Genomic DNA, 16,571 nt, shown 5'->3' on the forward strand with positions numbered 1-16,571 from the left:
ATCTAAGTTGTAACAACAAAATTGTAGACCTCACCTGGGATTTGAACCAGGGACCTCCGACTCCGGAGGCAAACAGTTCTACCACTAGACCAACTCGGTCAGTTAAAATATCCTGGAAAAATCCTACTAATAAATTTCCGTCCCCCAACAAATTTTGAAATCTAAGTTGTAACAACAAAATTGTAGACCTCACCTGGGATTTGAACCAGGGACCTCCTACTCCAGAGGCAAACAGTTCTACCACTAGACCAACTCGGTCAGTTAAAATATCCTGGAAAAATCCTACTAATAAATTTCCGTCCCCCAACAAATTTTGAAATCTAAGTTGTAACAACAAAATTGTAGACCTCACCTGGGATTTGAACCAGGGACCTCCTACTCCAGAGGCAAACAGTTCTACCACTAGACCAACTCGGTCAGTTAAAATATCCTGGAAAAATCCTACTAATAAATTTCCGTCCCCCAACAATTTTGAAATCTAAGTTGTAACAACAAAATTGTAGACCTCACCTGGGATTTGAACCAGGGACCTCCGACTCCGGAGGCAAACAGTTCTACCACTAGACCAACTCGGTCAGTTAAAATATCCTGGAAAAATCCTACTAATAAATTTCCGTCCCCCAACAAATTTTGAAATCTAAGTTGTAACAACAAAATTGTAGACCTCACCTGGGATTTGAACCAGGGACCTCCGACTCCAGAGGCAAACAGTTCTACCACTAGACCAACTCGGTCAGTTAAAATATCCTGGAAAAATCCTACTAATAAATTTCCGTCCCCCAACAAATTTTGAAATCTAAGTTGTAACAACAAAATTGTAGACCTCACCTGGGATTTGAACCAGGGACCTCCGACTCCGGAGGCAAACAGTTCTACCACTAGACCAACTCGGTCAGTTAAAATATCCTGGAAAAATCCTACTAATAAATTTCCGTCCCTCAACAAATTTTGAAATCTAAGTTGTAACAACAAAATTGTAGACCTCACCTGGGATTTGAACCAGGGACCTCCTACTCCAGAGGCAAACAGTTCTACCACTAGACCAACTCGGTCAGTTAAAATATCCTGGAAAAATCCTACTAATAAATTTCCGTCCCCCAACAAATTTTGAAATCTAAGTTGTAACAACAAAATTGTAGACCTCACCTGGGATTTGAACCAGGGACCTCCTACTCCAGAGGCAAACAGTTCTACCACTAGACCAACTCGGTCAGTTAAAATATCCTGGAAAAATCCTACTAATAAATTTCCGTCCCCAACAAATTTTGAAATCTAAGTTGTAACAACAAAATTGTAGACCTCACCTGGGATTTGAACCAGGGACCTCCTACTCCGGAGGCAAACAGTTCTACCACTAGACCAACTCGGTCAGTTAAAATATCCTGGAAAAATCCTACTAATAAATTTCCGTCCCCCAACAAATTTTGAAATCTAAGTTGTAACAACAAAATTGTAGACCTCACCTGGGATTTGAACCAGGGACCTCCTACTCCAGAGGCAAACAGTTCTACCACTAGACCAACTCGGTCAGTTAAAATATCCTGGAAAAATCCTACTAATAAATTTCCGTCCCCCAACAAATTTTGAAATCTAAGTTGTAACAACAAAATTGTAGACCTCACCTGGGATTTGAACCAGGGACCTCCTACTCCGGAGGCAAACAGTTCTACCACTAGACCAACTCGGTCAGTTAAAATATCCTGGAAAAATCCTACTAATAAATTTCCGTCCCCCAACAAATTTTGAAATCTAAGTTGTAACAACAAAATTGTAGACCTCACCTGGGATTTGAACCAGGGACCTCCTACTCCGGAGGCAAACAGTTCTACCACTAGACCAACTCGGTCAGTTAAAATATCCTGGAAAAATCCTACTAATAAATTTCCGTCCCTCAACGAATTTTGAAATCTAAGTTGTAATAACAAAATTGTAGACCTCACCTGGGATTTGAACCAGGGACCTCCTACTCCAGAGGCAAACAGTTCTACCACTAGACCAACTCGGTCAGTTAAAATATCCTGGAAAAATCCTACTAATAAATTTCCGTCCCCCAACAAATTTTGAAATCTAAGTTGTAACAACAAAATTGTAGACCTCACCTGGGATTTGAACCAGGGACCTCCTACTCCAGAGGCAAACAGTTCTACCACTAGACCAACTCGGTCAGTTAAAATATCCTGGAAAAATCCTACTAATAAATTTCCGTCCCCTCAACAAATTTTGAAATCTAAGTTGTAACAACAAAATTGTAGACCTCACCTGGGATTTGAACCAGGGACCTCCTACTCCAGAGGCAAACAGTTCTACCACTAGACCAACTCGGTCAGTTAAAATATCCTGGAAAAATCCTACTAATAAATTTCCGTCCCCCAACAAATTTTGAAATCTAAGTTGTAACAACAAAATTGTAGACCTCACCTGGGATTTGAACCAGGGACCTCCAACTCCGGAGGCAAACAGTTCTACCACTAGACCAACTCGGTCAGTTAAGATATTGTGAAAAAATCCTACTAATAAATTTCCGTCCCCAACAAATTTTGAAATCTAAGTTGTAACAACAAAATTGTAGACCTCACCTGGGATTTGAACCAGGGACCTCCGACTCCAGAGGCAAACAGTTCTACCACTAGACCAACTCGGTCAGTTAAAATATCCTGGAAAAATCCTACTAATAAATTTCCGTCCCCCAACAAATTTTGAAATCTAAGTTGTAACAACAAAATTGTAGACCTCACCTGGGATTTGAACCAGGGACCTCCTACTCCAGAGGCAAACAGTTCTACCACTAGACCAACTCGGTCAGTTAAAATATCCTGGAAAAATCCTACTAATAAATTTCCGTCCCCAACAAATTTTGAAATCTAAGTTGTAACAACAAAATTGTAGACCTCACCTGGGATTTGAACCAGGGACCTCCAACTCAGGAGGCAAACAGTTCTACCACTAGACCAACTCGGTCAGTTAAAATATCCTGAAAAAATCCTACTAATAAATTTCCGTCCCCAACAAATTTTGAAATCTAAGTTGTAACAACAAAATTGTAGACCTCACCTGGGATTTGAACCAGGGACCTCCTACTCCAGAGGCAAACAGTTCTACCACTAGACCAACTCGGTCAGTTAAAATATCCTGGAAAAATCCTACTAATAAATTTCCGTCCCCCAACAAATTTTGAAATCTAAGTTGTAACAACAAAATTGTAGACCTCACCTGGGATTTGAACCAGGGACCTCCTACTCCAGAGGCAAACAGTTCTACCACTAGACCAACTCGGTCAGTTAAAATATCCTGGAAAAATCCTACTAATAAATTTCCGTCCCCCAACAAATTTTGAAATCTAAGTTGTAACAACAAAATTGTAGACCTCACCTGGGATTTGAACCAGGGACCTCCGACTCCGGAGGCAAACAGTTCTACCACTAGACCAACTCGGTCAGTTAAAATATCCTGGAAAAATCCTACTAATAAATTTCCGTCCCCCAACAAATTTTGAAATCTAAGTTGTAACAACAAAATTGTAGACCTCACCTGGGATTTGAACCAGGGACCTCCTACTCCAGAGGCAAACAGTTCTACCACTAGACCAACTCGGTCAGTTAAAATATCCTGGAAAAATCCTACTAATAAATTTCCGTCCCCCAACAAATTTTGAAATCTAAGTTGTAACAACAAAATTGTAGACCTCACCTGGGATTTGAACCAGGGACCTCCTACTCCAGAGGCAAACAGTTCTACCACTAGACCAACTCGGTCAGTTAAAATATCCTGGAAAATCCTACTAATAAATTTCCGTCCCCCAACAAATTTTGAAATCTAAGTTGTAACAACAAAATTGTAGACCTCACCTGGGATTTGAACCAGGGACCTCCAACTCAGGAGGCAAACAGTTCTACCACTAGACCAACTCGGTCAGTTAAAATATCCTGGAAAAATCCTACTAATAAATTTCCGTCCCCCAACAAATTTTGAAATCTAAGTTGTAACAACAAAATTGTAGACCTCACCTGGGATTTGAACCAGGGACCTCCTACTCCGAGGCAAACAGTTCTACCACTAGACCAACTCGGTCAGTTAAAATATCCTGGAAAAATCCTACTAATAAATTTCCGTCCCTCAACAAATTTTGAAATCTAAGTTGTAACAACAAAATTGTAGACCTCACCTGGGATTTGAACCAGGGACCTCCTACTCCAGAGGCAAACAGTTCTACCACTAGACCAACTCGGTCAGTTAAAATATCCTGGAAAAATCCTACTAATAAATTTCCGTCCCCAACAAATTTTGAAATCTAAGTTGTAACAACAAAATTGTAGACCTCACCTGGGATTTGAACCAGGGACCTCCGACTCCAGAGGCAAACAGTTCTACCACTAGACCAACTCGGTCAGTTAAAATATCCTGGAAAAATCCTACTAATAAATTTCCGTCCCCCAACAAATTTTGAAATCTAAGTTGTAACAACAAAATTGTAGACCTCACCTGGGATTTGAACCAGGGACCTCCAACTCCGGAGGCAAACAGTTCTACCACTAGACCAACTCGGTCAGTTAAAATATCCTGGAAAAATCCTACTAATAAATTTCCGTCCCTCAACAAATTTTGAAATCTAAGTTGTAACAACAAAATTGTAGACCTCACCTGGGATTTGAACCAGGGACCTCCTACTCCAGAGGCAAACAGTTCTACCACTAGACCAACTCGGTCAGTTAAAATATCCTGGAAAAATCCTACTAATAAATTTCCGTCCCCCAACAAATTTTGAAATCTAAGTTGTAACAACAAAATTGTAGACCTCACCTGGGATTTGAACCAGGGACCTCCTACTCCAGAGGCAAACAGTTCTACCACTAGACCAACTCGGTCAGTTAAAATATCCTGGAAAAATCCTACTAATAAATTTCCGTCCCCAACAAATTTTGAAATCTAAGTTGTAACAACAAAATTGTAGACCTCACCTGGGATTTGAACCAGGGACCTCCTACTCCAGAGGCAAACAGTTCTACCACTAGACCAACTCGGTCAGTTAAAATATCCTGGAAAAATCCTACTAATAAATTTCCGTCCCCCAACAAATTTTGAAATCTAAGTTGTAACAACAAAATTGTAGACCTCACCTGGGATTTGAACCAGGGACCTCCGACTCCGGAGGCAAACAGTTCTACCACTAGACCAACTCGGTCAGTTAAAATATCCTGACCAACTCAGTCAGTTAAAATATCTGGAAAATCCTACTAATAAATTCCGTCCCCCAACAAATTTTGAAATCTAAGTTGTAAACAACAAATTGTAGACCTCACCTGGGATTTGAACCAGGGACCTCCGACTCCGGAGGCAAACAGTTCTACCACTAGACCAACTCGGTCAGTTAAAATATCCTGGAAAAATCCTACTAATAAATTTCCGTCCCCCAACAAATTTTGAAATCTAAGTTGTAACAACAAAATTGCAGACCTCACCTGGGATTTGAACCAGGGACCTCCGACTCCAGAGGCAAACAGTTCTACCACTAGACCAACTCGGTCAGTTAAAATATCCTGGAAAAATCCTACTAATAAATTTCCGTCCCCCAACAAATTTTGAAATCTAAGTTGTAACAACAAAATTGTAGACCTCACCTGGGATTTGAACCAGGGACCTCCTACTCCGGAGGCAAACAGTTCTACCACTAGACCAACTCGGTCAGTTAAAATATCCTGGAAAAATCCTACTAATAAATTTCCGTCCCCCAACAAATTTTGAAATCTAAGTTGTAACAACAAAATTGTAGACCTCACCTGGGATTTGAACCAGGGACCTCCTACTCCAGAGGCAAACAGTTCTACCACTAGACCAACTCGGTCAGTTAAAATATCCTGGAAAAATCCTACTAATAAATTTCCGTCCCCCAACAAATTTTGAAATCTAAGTTGTAACAACAAAATTGTAGACCTCACCTGGGATTTGAACCAGGGACCTCCTACTCCAGAGGCAAACAGTTCTACCACTAGACCAACTCGGTCAGTTAAAATATCCTGGAAAAATCCTACTAATAAATTTCCGTCCCCCAACAAATTTTGAAATCTAAGTTGTAACAACAAAATTGTAGACCTCACCTGGGATTTGAACCAGGGACCTCCTACTCCAGAGGCAAACAGTTCTACCACTAGACCAACTCGGTCAGTTAAAATATCCTGGAAAAATCCTACTAATAAATTTCCGTCCCCCAACAAATTTTGAAATCTAAGTTGTAACAACAAAATTGTAGACCTCACCTGGGATTTGAACCAGGGACCTCCGACTCCGGAGGCAAACAGTTCTACCACTAGACCAACTCGGTCAGTTAAAATATCTTGGAAAATCTTACTAATAAATTTCCGTCCCTCAACAAATTTTGAAATCTAAGTTGTAACAACAAAATTGTAGACCTCACCTGGGATTTGAACCAGGGACCTCCGACTCCAGAGGCAAACAGTTCTACCACTAGACCAACTCGGTCAGTTAAAATATTCTGGAAAAATCCTACTAATAAATTTCCGTCCCCAACAAATTTTGAAACCTAAGTTGTAACAACAAAATTGCAAACCTCACCTGGGATTTGAACCAGGGACCTCCTACTCCAGAGGCAAACAGTTCTACCACTAGACCAACTCGGTCAGTTAAAATATCCTGGAAAAATCCTACTAATAAATTTCCGTCCCCCAACAAATTTTGAAATCTAAGTTGTAACAACAAAATTGTAGACCTCACCTGGGATTTGAACCAGGGACCTCCTACTCCAGAGGCAAACAGTTCTACCACTAGACCAACTCGGGCAGGTTAAATATCCTGGAAAAATCCTACTAATAAATTTCCGTCCCCCAACAAATTTTGAAATCTAAGTTGTAACAACAAAATTGTAGACCTCACCTGGGATTTGAACCAGGGACCTCCTACTCCAGAGGCAAACAGTTCTACCACTAGACCAACTCGGTCAGTTAAAATATCCTGGAAAAATCCTACTAATAAATTTCCGTCCCCCAACAAATTTTGAAATCTAAGTTGTAACAACAAAATTGTAGACCTCACCTGGGATTTGAACCAGGGACCTCCTACTCCAGAGGCAAACAGTTCTACCACTAGACCAACTCGGTCAGTTAAAATATCCTGGAAAAATCCTACTAATAAATTTCCGTCCCCCAACAAATTTTGAAATCTAAGTTGTAACAACAAAATTGTAGACCTCACCTGGGATTTGAACCAGGGACCTCCTACTCCAGAGGCAAACAGTTCTACCACTAGACCAACTCGGTCAGTTAAAATATCCTGGAAAATCCTACTAATAAATTTCCGTCCCCCAACAAATTTTGAAATCTAAGTTGTAACAACAAAATTGTAGACCTCACCTGGGATTTGAACCAGGGACCTCCGACTCCGGAGGCAAACAGTTCTACCACTAGACCAACTCGGTCAGTTAAAATATCCTGGAAAAATCCTACTAATAAATTTCCGTCCCCCAACAAATTTTGAAATCTAAGTTGTAACAACAAAATTGTAGACCTCACCTGGGATTTGAACCAGGGACCTCCGACTCCGGAGGCAAACAGTTCTACCACTAGACCAACTCGGTCAGTTAAAATATCCTGGAAAAATCCTACTAATAAATTTCCGTCCCCCAACAAATTTTGAAATCTAAGTTGTAACAACAAAATTGTAGACCTCACCTGGGATTTGAACCAGGGACCTCCTACTCCAGAGGCAAACAGTTCTACCACTAGACCAACTCGGTCAGTTAAAATATCCTGGAAAAATCCTACTAATAAATTTCCGTCCCCCAACAAATTTTGAAATCTAAGTTGTAACAACAAAATTGTAGACCTCACCTGGGATTTGAACCAGGGACCTCCTACTCCAGAGGCAAACAGTTCTACCACTAGACCAACTCGGTCAGTTAAAATATCCTGGAAAAATCCTACTAATAAATTTCCGTCCCCCAACAAATTTTGAAATCTAAGTTGTAACAACAAAATTGTAGACCTCACCTGGGATTTGAACCAGGGACCTCCGACTCCGGAGGCAAACAGTTCTACCACTAGACCAACTCGGTCAGTTAAAATATCCTGGAAAAATCCTACTAATAAATTTCCGTCCCCCAACAAATTTTGAAATCTAAGTTGTAACAACAAAATTGTAGACCTCACCTGGGATTTGAACCAGGGACCTCCTACTCCAGAGGCAAACAGTTCTACCACTAGACCAACTCGGTCAGTTAAAATATCCTGGAAAAATCCTACTAATAAATTTCCGTCCCCCAACAAATTTTGAAATCTAAGTTGTAACAACAAAATTGTAGACCTCACCTGGGATTTGAACCAGGGACCTCCTACTCCAGAGGCAAACAGTTCTACCACTAGACCAACTCGGTCAGTTAAAATATCCTGGAAAAATCCTACTAATAAATTTCCGTCCCCCAACAAATTTTGAAATCTAAGTTGTAACAACAAAATTGTAGACCTCACCTGGGATTTGAACCAGGGACCTCCGACTCCGGAGGCAAACAGTTCTACCACTAGACCAACTCGGTCAGTTAAAATATCCTGGAAAAATCCTACTAATAAATTTCCGTCCCCCAACAAATTTTGAAATCTAAGTTGTAACAACAAAATTGTAGACCTCACCTGGGATTTGAACCAGGGACCTCCTACTCCAGAGGCAAACAGTTCTACCACTAGACCAACTCGGTCAGTTAAAATATCCTGGAAAAATCCTACTAATAAATTTCCGTCCCCCAACAAATTTTGAAATCTAAGTTGTAACAACAAAATTGTAGACCTCACCTGGGATTTGAACCAGGGACCTCCTACTCCAGAGGCAAACAGTTCTACCACTAGACCAGCTCGGTCAGTTAAAATATCCTAGAAAAATCCTACTAATAAATTGCCGTCCCCCAACAAGTTTTGAAATCTAAGTTGTAACAACAAAATTGTAGACCTCACCTGGGATTTGAACCAGGGACCTCCTACTCCAGAGGCAAACAGTTCTACCACTAGACCAACTCAGTCAGTTAAAATATCCTGGAAAAATCCTACTAATAAATTTCCGTCCCCCAACAAATTTTGAAATCTAAGTTGTAACAACAAAATTGTAGACCTCACCTGGGATTTGAAATTTACTCCAGAGGCAAACAGTTCTACCACTAGACCAAAGACTGTACCCAATTTCATAGAGCTGGTGCAGCAGAAAATATTGCTTAAAAGTTATTGCTGAGCAAAATGTCGCAAGATACCAGTCACATTTTGTACATGGTGACACGGTATTTTGGTTGGTAACCCTATTCTGGTAGACCGAGCATACTAAGCTGCTTTTTTTCTGCTTAAGCAGCTCATTGAAAGTTGAGGTGGGGCGGCTACGTGAAACAAAATTGCCGTACACTAGAAAACAGTTAAGCATAAAATAACTTGATTGTTTTTAAATACTGGTTTATTATAAATATAGATGATTTTCAAGAACATTTACACTTCTGTATAAAAGGGATACAAGTTATTTCGGAAACATATACTGCACAAAACTGGGATGTTAAAATTGACACATTAAAATATACCAAAATAGAATCAAAATGTACGTATAATAGGTTGACAATAACACGAATTATTTTATGCAAATACTATTACATTTGTGTTATTTTAAAACAATTACATTTGTGTTATTTTAAAACAATTACATTTGTGTTATTTTAAAACAATTACATTTGTGTTATTTTAAAACAACTACATTGGGCTTATTTTAACACCCTATTGATGTTAATTCTTAATGTTGATTCTCTGTTCGGTATCTCTATTTGACAATATAATGGTGTCAACTTTAACATCACCATTTCTGCAGTGCACTTCAAAAAACTAAAACCTAAACCCAGATAACAATAAACATTGCCATAACCATTATCTCTGTGTTTTTTTCACAAACATTAATAATATTCAAGATAAGATAGATTTCCAGGTGGCATCATACAAAGCACCCTTTCGCAGGATAATGAACCCCCAAAAAGTAGATTTCCAGTGCTGATGTTTTAGTGTCACAAGGATGTTTAAGGTGCGTTCGTTTAGCTTCCCTGGGTCGACCCCGGTGTGTGGCGTATTTCTTTTTCAGAACGAACGTGAGTTATTATCTGCACACCTTCGTCCTGGAAAAAAAACGCCACACACCGGGGTCGACCCGGAGAAGCTAAACGAAAGCACCCTATAATTAACAAATTTGTAAGATTTTTGTTATATGTAGTAAGTTTTCGGACAGAAATTAATGTGAATACCAAGCGCCCTCAAGCGTTATACTGAGCCCAATCTGCAAATCGAGGTTTTTTTTCCCAGGACGAACGTTTGCAGATAGTTACCCACGTTCGTCCTGAAAAAACACCCATCACCGGGGTCGACCCAGGGAAGCTAAACGAACGCACCCTTTGTTAGAATGCATGTGTTCTGTCGATCCAAGCAACATTCAACCATTGGATACTTTGGAAAGCTTTGAGACAGCAGACTTTCAAGGTAAAATTTTCATTATTGACGTAGTTATGAGCATGCCACATTACCAAAAACAATGGATTTGCATGTTAATTATCATGCCAAAATTTCCCCCTTGAATCCGATTGTAAAGACCGCAAAATATGACGTCCGCCATTTTGTAACACACATGTAAATAAAACACAAGAGACAATAGTGTAACGTTTCCAAATTATATACCAAACAATAATCGAGCTTTTGAATAAGTTTCTTGTTTGTTTATAAAAAAGGACATTCGCATTTACACAAACATTATACGCCATTTTAGAGGTGAAACAATAATGAAACAATGGAGACGCACATATTGTGCCAAATGACGTCATGTGCATCAAGTCTATACATTTGAACTAAGTTGTTATGAATCTTTTGATCTCAACAGGATATGCTACAAACTGTGTACTGGGTGTGCATATTACATTTTGTAGAAAGATTTATTACAAATAAATACAATACGAAAAACTGCTTTGCCTGGGGCCCAATTTCATAAAGCTGCTTAAGCACAAAAAGTAGCTAAGCAATATAAAACAAATTTCTCAAAAGAATTATACAATCAGCCAAAAATAGCGTTACACAATGTACCATTTGTAACTGTTATACCTCGGCAACAAACTGTGAAGTTTGATTGGTCGAGAATCAATAAGGTGACGCGCAACAAAAACGCATACATGGCTCGACGGGCCGGGTAACATGGAAAGTGATGTACACCGGTGTACATCACCTTGATCGTTCCCAGCGTTGGTCGATTTACAGCGCTGTGTACGAAACAACCGCGGGTATGAGGGAATTGTTTCTTGTTCGTCTGCTAATTAAAAAATAGATAGTCCGTCGTAATAATGCTTGAAGATGACAACAGAACTTCGATAAGAGAAATAACAACTATACAAAGATATAACAAAACAGTTGTTGCACGCTGTGACTGGGGTTCATGGGTTGTGTACACCCTCAGGGGAAAATGGCACCCTCGGCTTCGCCTCGGGTGCCATTTCCCCCCTCGAGTGTACAAAACGCCATGGACCCCGTCACAGCGTGCAACAATTGTATACTGTTTCCTGGCTATTCTTGCTTAGCAGAAAACGTCCACAATAATTTGCTTCTTAAGCAGCTCTATGTGATTGGACCCTAGTCGGTGCTAAAATTATGAGAAAAGTGATTGTGTTTTAGCGCGAAAGTTGGAGTACTACCAGAGCTAAGTGAAGCGTCATGACAGCGGCTAGAATGGCCCTGCTCGGGCTGGTGATGGCAGTAGGCGCTCCACTCACGTCGTCCACTGCGGACCAAAACAAAAAAACACAAAGAAATTAAATAATATTATAAATGATAATTGACAACATTGTTTTACGGATGTTTTAATTATTTGTAATTGGAAGGAACTTTGTGTTCAAACTGTTCTTGTTTATTCAAAATTACAGAGTCATTTTCGATAAGTTGTTGGTGTTTGGGTATTCCGAAACAAGTACCTCTGATTCTCAAGCTTTATTTAAATAGACATGATACTGGACACCTTTGGAAATCGTCAAAGACCAGTCTTCTCACTTGGTGTATCTCGACATATGAAAGCGCAAACATGAACATTTTTTGCTCAATTGGTCGTCAAAGTTGCGAGATAATAATGAACAAAAAACACCCTTGTCGCACGAAGTTGTGTGCGTTTAGATGGTTGATTTCGAGACCTCACAATCTAATTCTGAGGTCTCGAAATCAAATTTGTGGAAAATAACTTCTTTCTCGAAAACGTGACTTCAGAGGGAGCCGTTTCTCACAATGTTTTATACTATCATCCTCTCCCAAACTATCATTATCATTACTCAATACCAAGTAAAGTTTTATGCTAACAATTTTTTGAGTATATACCAATAGTGTCCACTGCCTTTAAAGAAAAGTGTATAATCTCGATGTATAGAGTCATTTTATTTGTTTTGTGTAAACCAGTGTAAATAAGAAGGTAAATGATTTTACGAGGTTCAAATGAGACCTAGTTCACACAAAACATTTTGTCGACTGGGGTCGATGTTGCCTGGTACCAAACACATGTTTCAACGAACGAGAGTAGGCCTACCGGTCAACATTATTATTATTAACAAGTTCGTATAAAAGTTATTTTACAATGATCGGTGTCGCATTCAATTATGTCTTCTATGCAATACTATCCGGAGGACATTATGGCATATGCAATAATGTCCACCGGACGGTTTTGCATATGCAATCGTGTCCGCCCGGACGCTGCTGCATAATGCAATTGTGTCCGCCCGGACACATTTGCATATGCAGTTGTGTCCGCTCCCGTGCAAAACCGTCCTTGCAGTAAATTAAACGCCATTGGTCGACGGAACACGTTCGCCATTTTTTTTTACCAGCTAAGTGCATGTCATGAATGACATGGAAAATGTTTGGCCGTTGGGTATTCGCTGCAATCATAAAATACGTGAATATTCATGCTGCATACGTAGGTTCGGTGCATGCACGCTCGCTTAAGCGCGCACATACATGTTCATTGATGTACATGTCCGCCGGACGGTTTTTGCATAGCCCCGGACACGATTGCATATGCAAAAGTGTCCGGAGCGGACAGTTTTGCATGGCATTCATTTAAACTTTCTCAGCTCAGTAAAGCATCTTGCTCAAGGACACAAGTGTCATAACCGGGATTCGAACCCACACTTCGATGATTTAACCACAAGAACTTGAATTCGATGCTCTAAACCACCTGCCGTCGATTTTACAACATTCTTCGTAACTTAAGACTAATCTTAGGAATAAAGGACGAGTCCCAACCCTACACTCTAGCATTCAGACCATAAGATTAATCCTAAGTTAGGACGAGTTACTCGTCCTACCTCGAGATAAGATGAGTCCTAACTCTTTGTGAAATCGACCCCTGGTTCATGAGCAAGCTTGACCATAAATAGCAAACTCCGAGCGCACCAATTGCTGACCGTCGAGTTCCCTGTCGTCTTACCTTTGCATAATGACGTGGGTGAGTACTCGCCGAGGTTACCAGCCTGTTCCATCCTCTTGAATTCGTTGTGCATTTCATCAGCGTTTGGCCCTGTAATACAGAGGCAAAAAGTTCAGCTCATTCTGTTTGTACAGTTTTATTTATGTAATAATTATGGATATTTATCAACACTTTTATATTTTTGTATCAACCCTTTTATTTATTGTATCATCACTATTTCAATGTATATTATGTTTGGTTTTTACCCATACACCGATGTGTGTTAGTACTGTATACTCAGTACTTTCCCTAGTCCTGCGAAAAAGAAAATATCACAGGCATGTTACTCGGGTGGGATTTGAACCCACGACGCTTGCAATTCTAGAGCAGTGTTTTACCAACTACACTACCGAGATTGCCCGGTAGCTAGAGGCAGTTCGAATCCTATGTTTTGGCAGCGGGTACCGCAACGATATAATAGATGGGTCATCCCATGTCAGACCAACGCACTTTTTTACCTCATGTCTTCCGATTTTGATAAAAATTGCTGTGCTTGTAGGTCCTAAAGAGCAATGAATGCACACCAATTTTCAGCCCGATCGGACTGTCCATGTGGTTTTTCTAAAACAAAATTCTTTCCAAGATGGTAAACAAAAAATGTCACCATGCTGCAACTCTGACTTCATCGGAAGGTTAGCATGCCTTTTCGTGTGCTATACGGTTAAATGGAAATCGCACAGTTAGCACAAAATCTGCTGCTGAGCAGCTCTATTAAAATGGGCACTGAAGTCAGAGTTGCAGCATGGTGAACAAATTGTTCTTGAGGATTTCTCAGAAAGTTACTATGCATTAATTTGTTGCTCAAGATTCATCACATGGGGTTAAAGTAAGACTGCATAAGTTTGTGATCTACTGAAGAAAGGCAGACAGCTTCTCCATCTCAACCTTGATGTAATCCCTAACTGGGATCACTAATAATCACAGTGGTGCACCCGAAAGGGGGGGGGGACGATAGGTCTGGGGAATTGATCCCAGCCCCTCCAAGGTATTCAATTTGTTTGTTTGATTTGTTTTGATTTTTTGTTTTACAATCTTCGAAAGAAATTTTTGGGGAAAATATGGCCCACCCCCCAAAAATAATAAATCCTGGGTGTGTCACTGCTGATAGTTTAAATTCTGATTCTGGTTAGACCACATCAGCCCTCAACAAGAAACAAATCGCAAACCATGAACACTTTAAGTAACTTTAGAAACAGAAGAGTGAGGTTTGTTGGTGGATTTGTTATGTAAAGTATATAAATTGACTAGTTTGTGACCTAACAACTGTACAAAAATGGTAATAAAATTGTAAATTTTGAAGAGCCCAGTTGTTTCTTGATTGATTGTGATAGAGGAAAACATGTTCTATCAAGTGATTTTTATTTTGTTGATTTTTGGAATGATGCATTGTTTCACAAATTGGGTCAAAGGTCACGATAACATATTAAAGATCACGGTACTTGTACAAAAATAGTCATAAAGTTGTAAATTTTGAAGAGCCCAACTGTTTCTTAGTGAATTCTGATAAAGGAAGACATGCTCTATCAAGCGATTTTTATTTCATTGATTTTTTGAATGATACATTATTTCAAAAACTGAGTCAAAGGTCACGATAACATATTTAAGATTACAGTGATCTACATTTCAGAAAATTTATTTTTGACAAAAAACTGATTTGAGCATGCAATTTTCATCATTTTGATACCAAATTTGCATATATGTGATGAGAATTGACATGGTTATGACATATTTTTACCAAAGAGGTGGTATTTTACCCTAAAAATGTCAGATTTTAGTGGTTTCTGCCCTGACCACATGGTAAGTCCGATCGGGCTAAAAATTGCTGTGCATTCATTGCTCATAAGGACCTACAATCACAGCAATTTTTATCAAAATCGGAAGACATGAGGTAAAAAAAGTGCGTTGGTCTGACATGGAATGACCCAGATGCAAAATTATGCATCGGGGGTAAAGAATATTTCTTTTGGTTTTAACCCATACACCGATGTGTGTTAGCACTGTATTACTGCGATAGCTAAAAAACGTGAGCACCTTTGAATCGAAATGTTCACATGTTCCATTATTGGATATCTGCATTTATGATTAAAATAACCCAGAGGTCGTTCTTTGGCCATTGGACACTTTCGGTAAACAGTATTGTCCAAAGGCCCACACTTCGTGTATCAAAACTTATATAAAAAATAACAAACCTGTGAAAATTTAGGCTCAATTGGTCATCGGAGTCGGGAGAAAATAACGGGGAAAACCCACCCTTGTTTCCGCACGTTTCGCCGTGTCATGACATCCGCAATTCTCGACCACGGGAATTGTTCATTGTTTTATAGTTTTCTCGAAAAGTAAAGCATTTCATTCAATAATATTTCAAGAGAAGTCTTTCACAATTACCTTCTGTAAACCCTGCAAGTTATGTGTAAATCTAAGAACTTTTTTTTTTCTGCTCCGAAAGTGTATAATGGCTTTAAAATAATTATTTAAACAGAAAGTTACCAATGAGGTAGAATTTGAGTGTTGAGCAACCAGTAGATTGATCCACCACGGGATCCTGCACAGCAACCACCTGCCACATCTCAAGAAAGTTCATTGAGTCTCGCATCTTTTGCCGAAACTTGTAGCTATAAGAATTGAGAAAATATAGCCTTATTAATCAATCGTGTTTTTTCAACATTTATTTCGAAATCCGAACAATATGAACACAATGGTTACATAATATGCAGCCGGAGTGTTTGCCAATCAAGGTTGGAAAACTATGGAAAGCCATAAAGGCACAAAGCCACAGTTTTTCTCAAAGTTAAACAATATTCAAAAAAAGTGTTGAGTTTGTTGTAAATAGAATTACCAGTCATGGGATGTTTTTATTTGTTCAATTAAAAGTTTGCAGACAATAAAATGATGTTGACACAACGTCTGTTAACTCGATTGAATCCTTTACTAACATTTGGCTGTCCATGCCAATTGGCGCGGTTTGTTTATTAAATAGAAAGGTCTCGCACATTGATCGGCGCGCAAAGGATTCTGGGTGAAATCATGGCACACTCATTTTGAAGCAACGTGCACCACTATAAAAAGTG

The 16,571-nt window shown here is 39.4% G+C and overlaps 1 protein-coding gene across 2 annotated transcripts in view; it reads right to left on the reverse strand.

The window, feature by feature from the left end:
* Positions 1–11,542: 11,542 nt before the first annotated feature.
* Positions 11,543–16,571, reverse strand: part of LOC117294642 — a 32,802-nt gene continuing 27,773 nt past the window's right edge. For both annotated transcript variants that reach the window (XM_033777144.1, XM_033777143.1), the window contains exons 7-9: positions 15,991–16,115; positions 13,465–13,554; positions 11,543–11,775 (exon numbers count right to left, since the gene is read on the reverse strand). In XM_033777144.1, the coding sequence (XP_033633035.1) occupies positions 11,666–11,775; positions 13,465–13,554; positions 15,991–16,115 (325 nt within the window). In that variant the 3' untranslated portion in view covers positions 11,543–11,665. The remainder of the gene's footprint in view (positions 11,776–13,464; positions 13,555–15,990; positions 16,116–16,571) is intronic.

This window comes from Asterias rubens, chromosome 9 (genome assembly GCF_902459465.1).
Source record: "Asterias rubens chromosome 9, eAstRub1.3, whole genome shotgun sequence".
In the NCBI taxonomy this organism is placed as follows: domain Eukaryota; kingdom Metazoa; phylum Echinodermata; class Asteroidea; order Forcipulatida; family Asteriidae; genus Asterias; species Asterias rubens.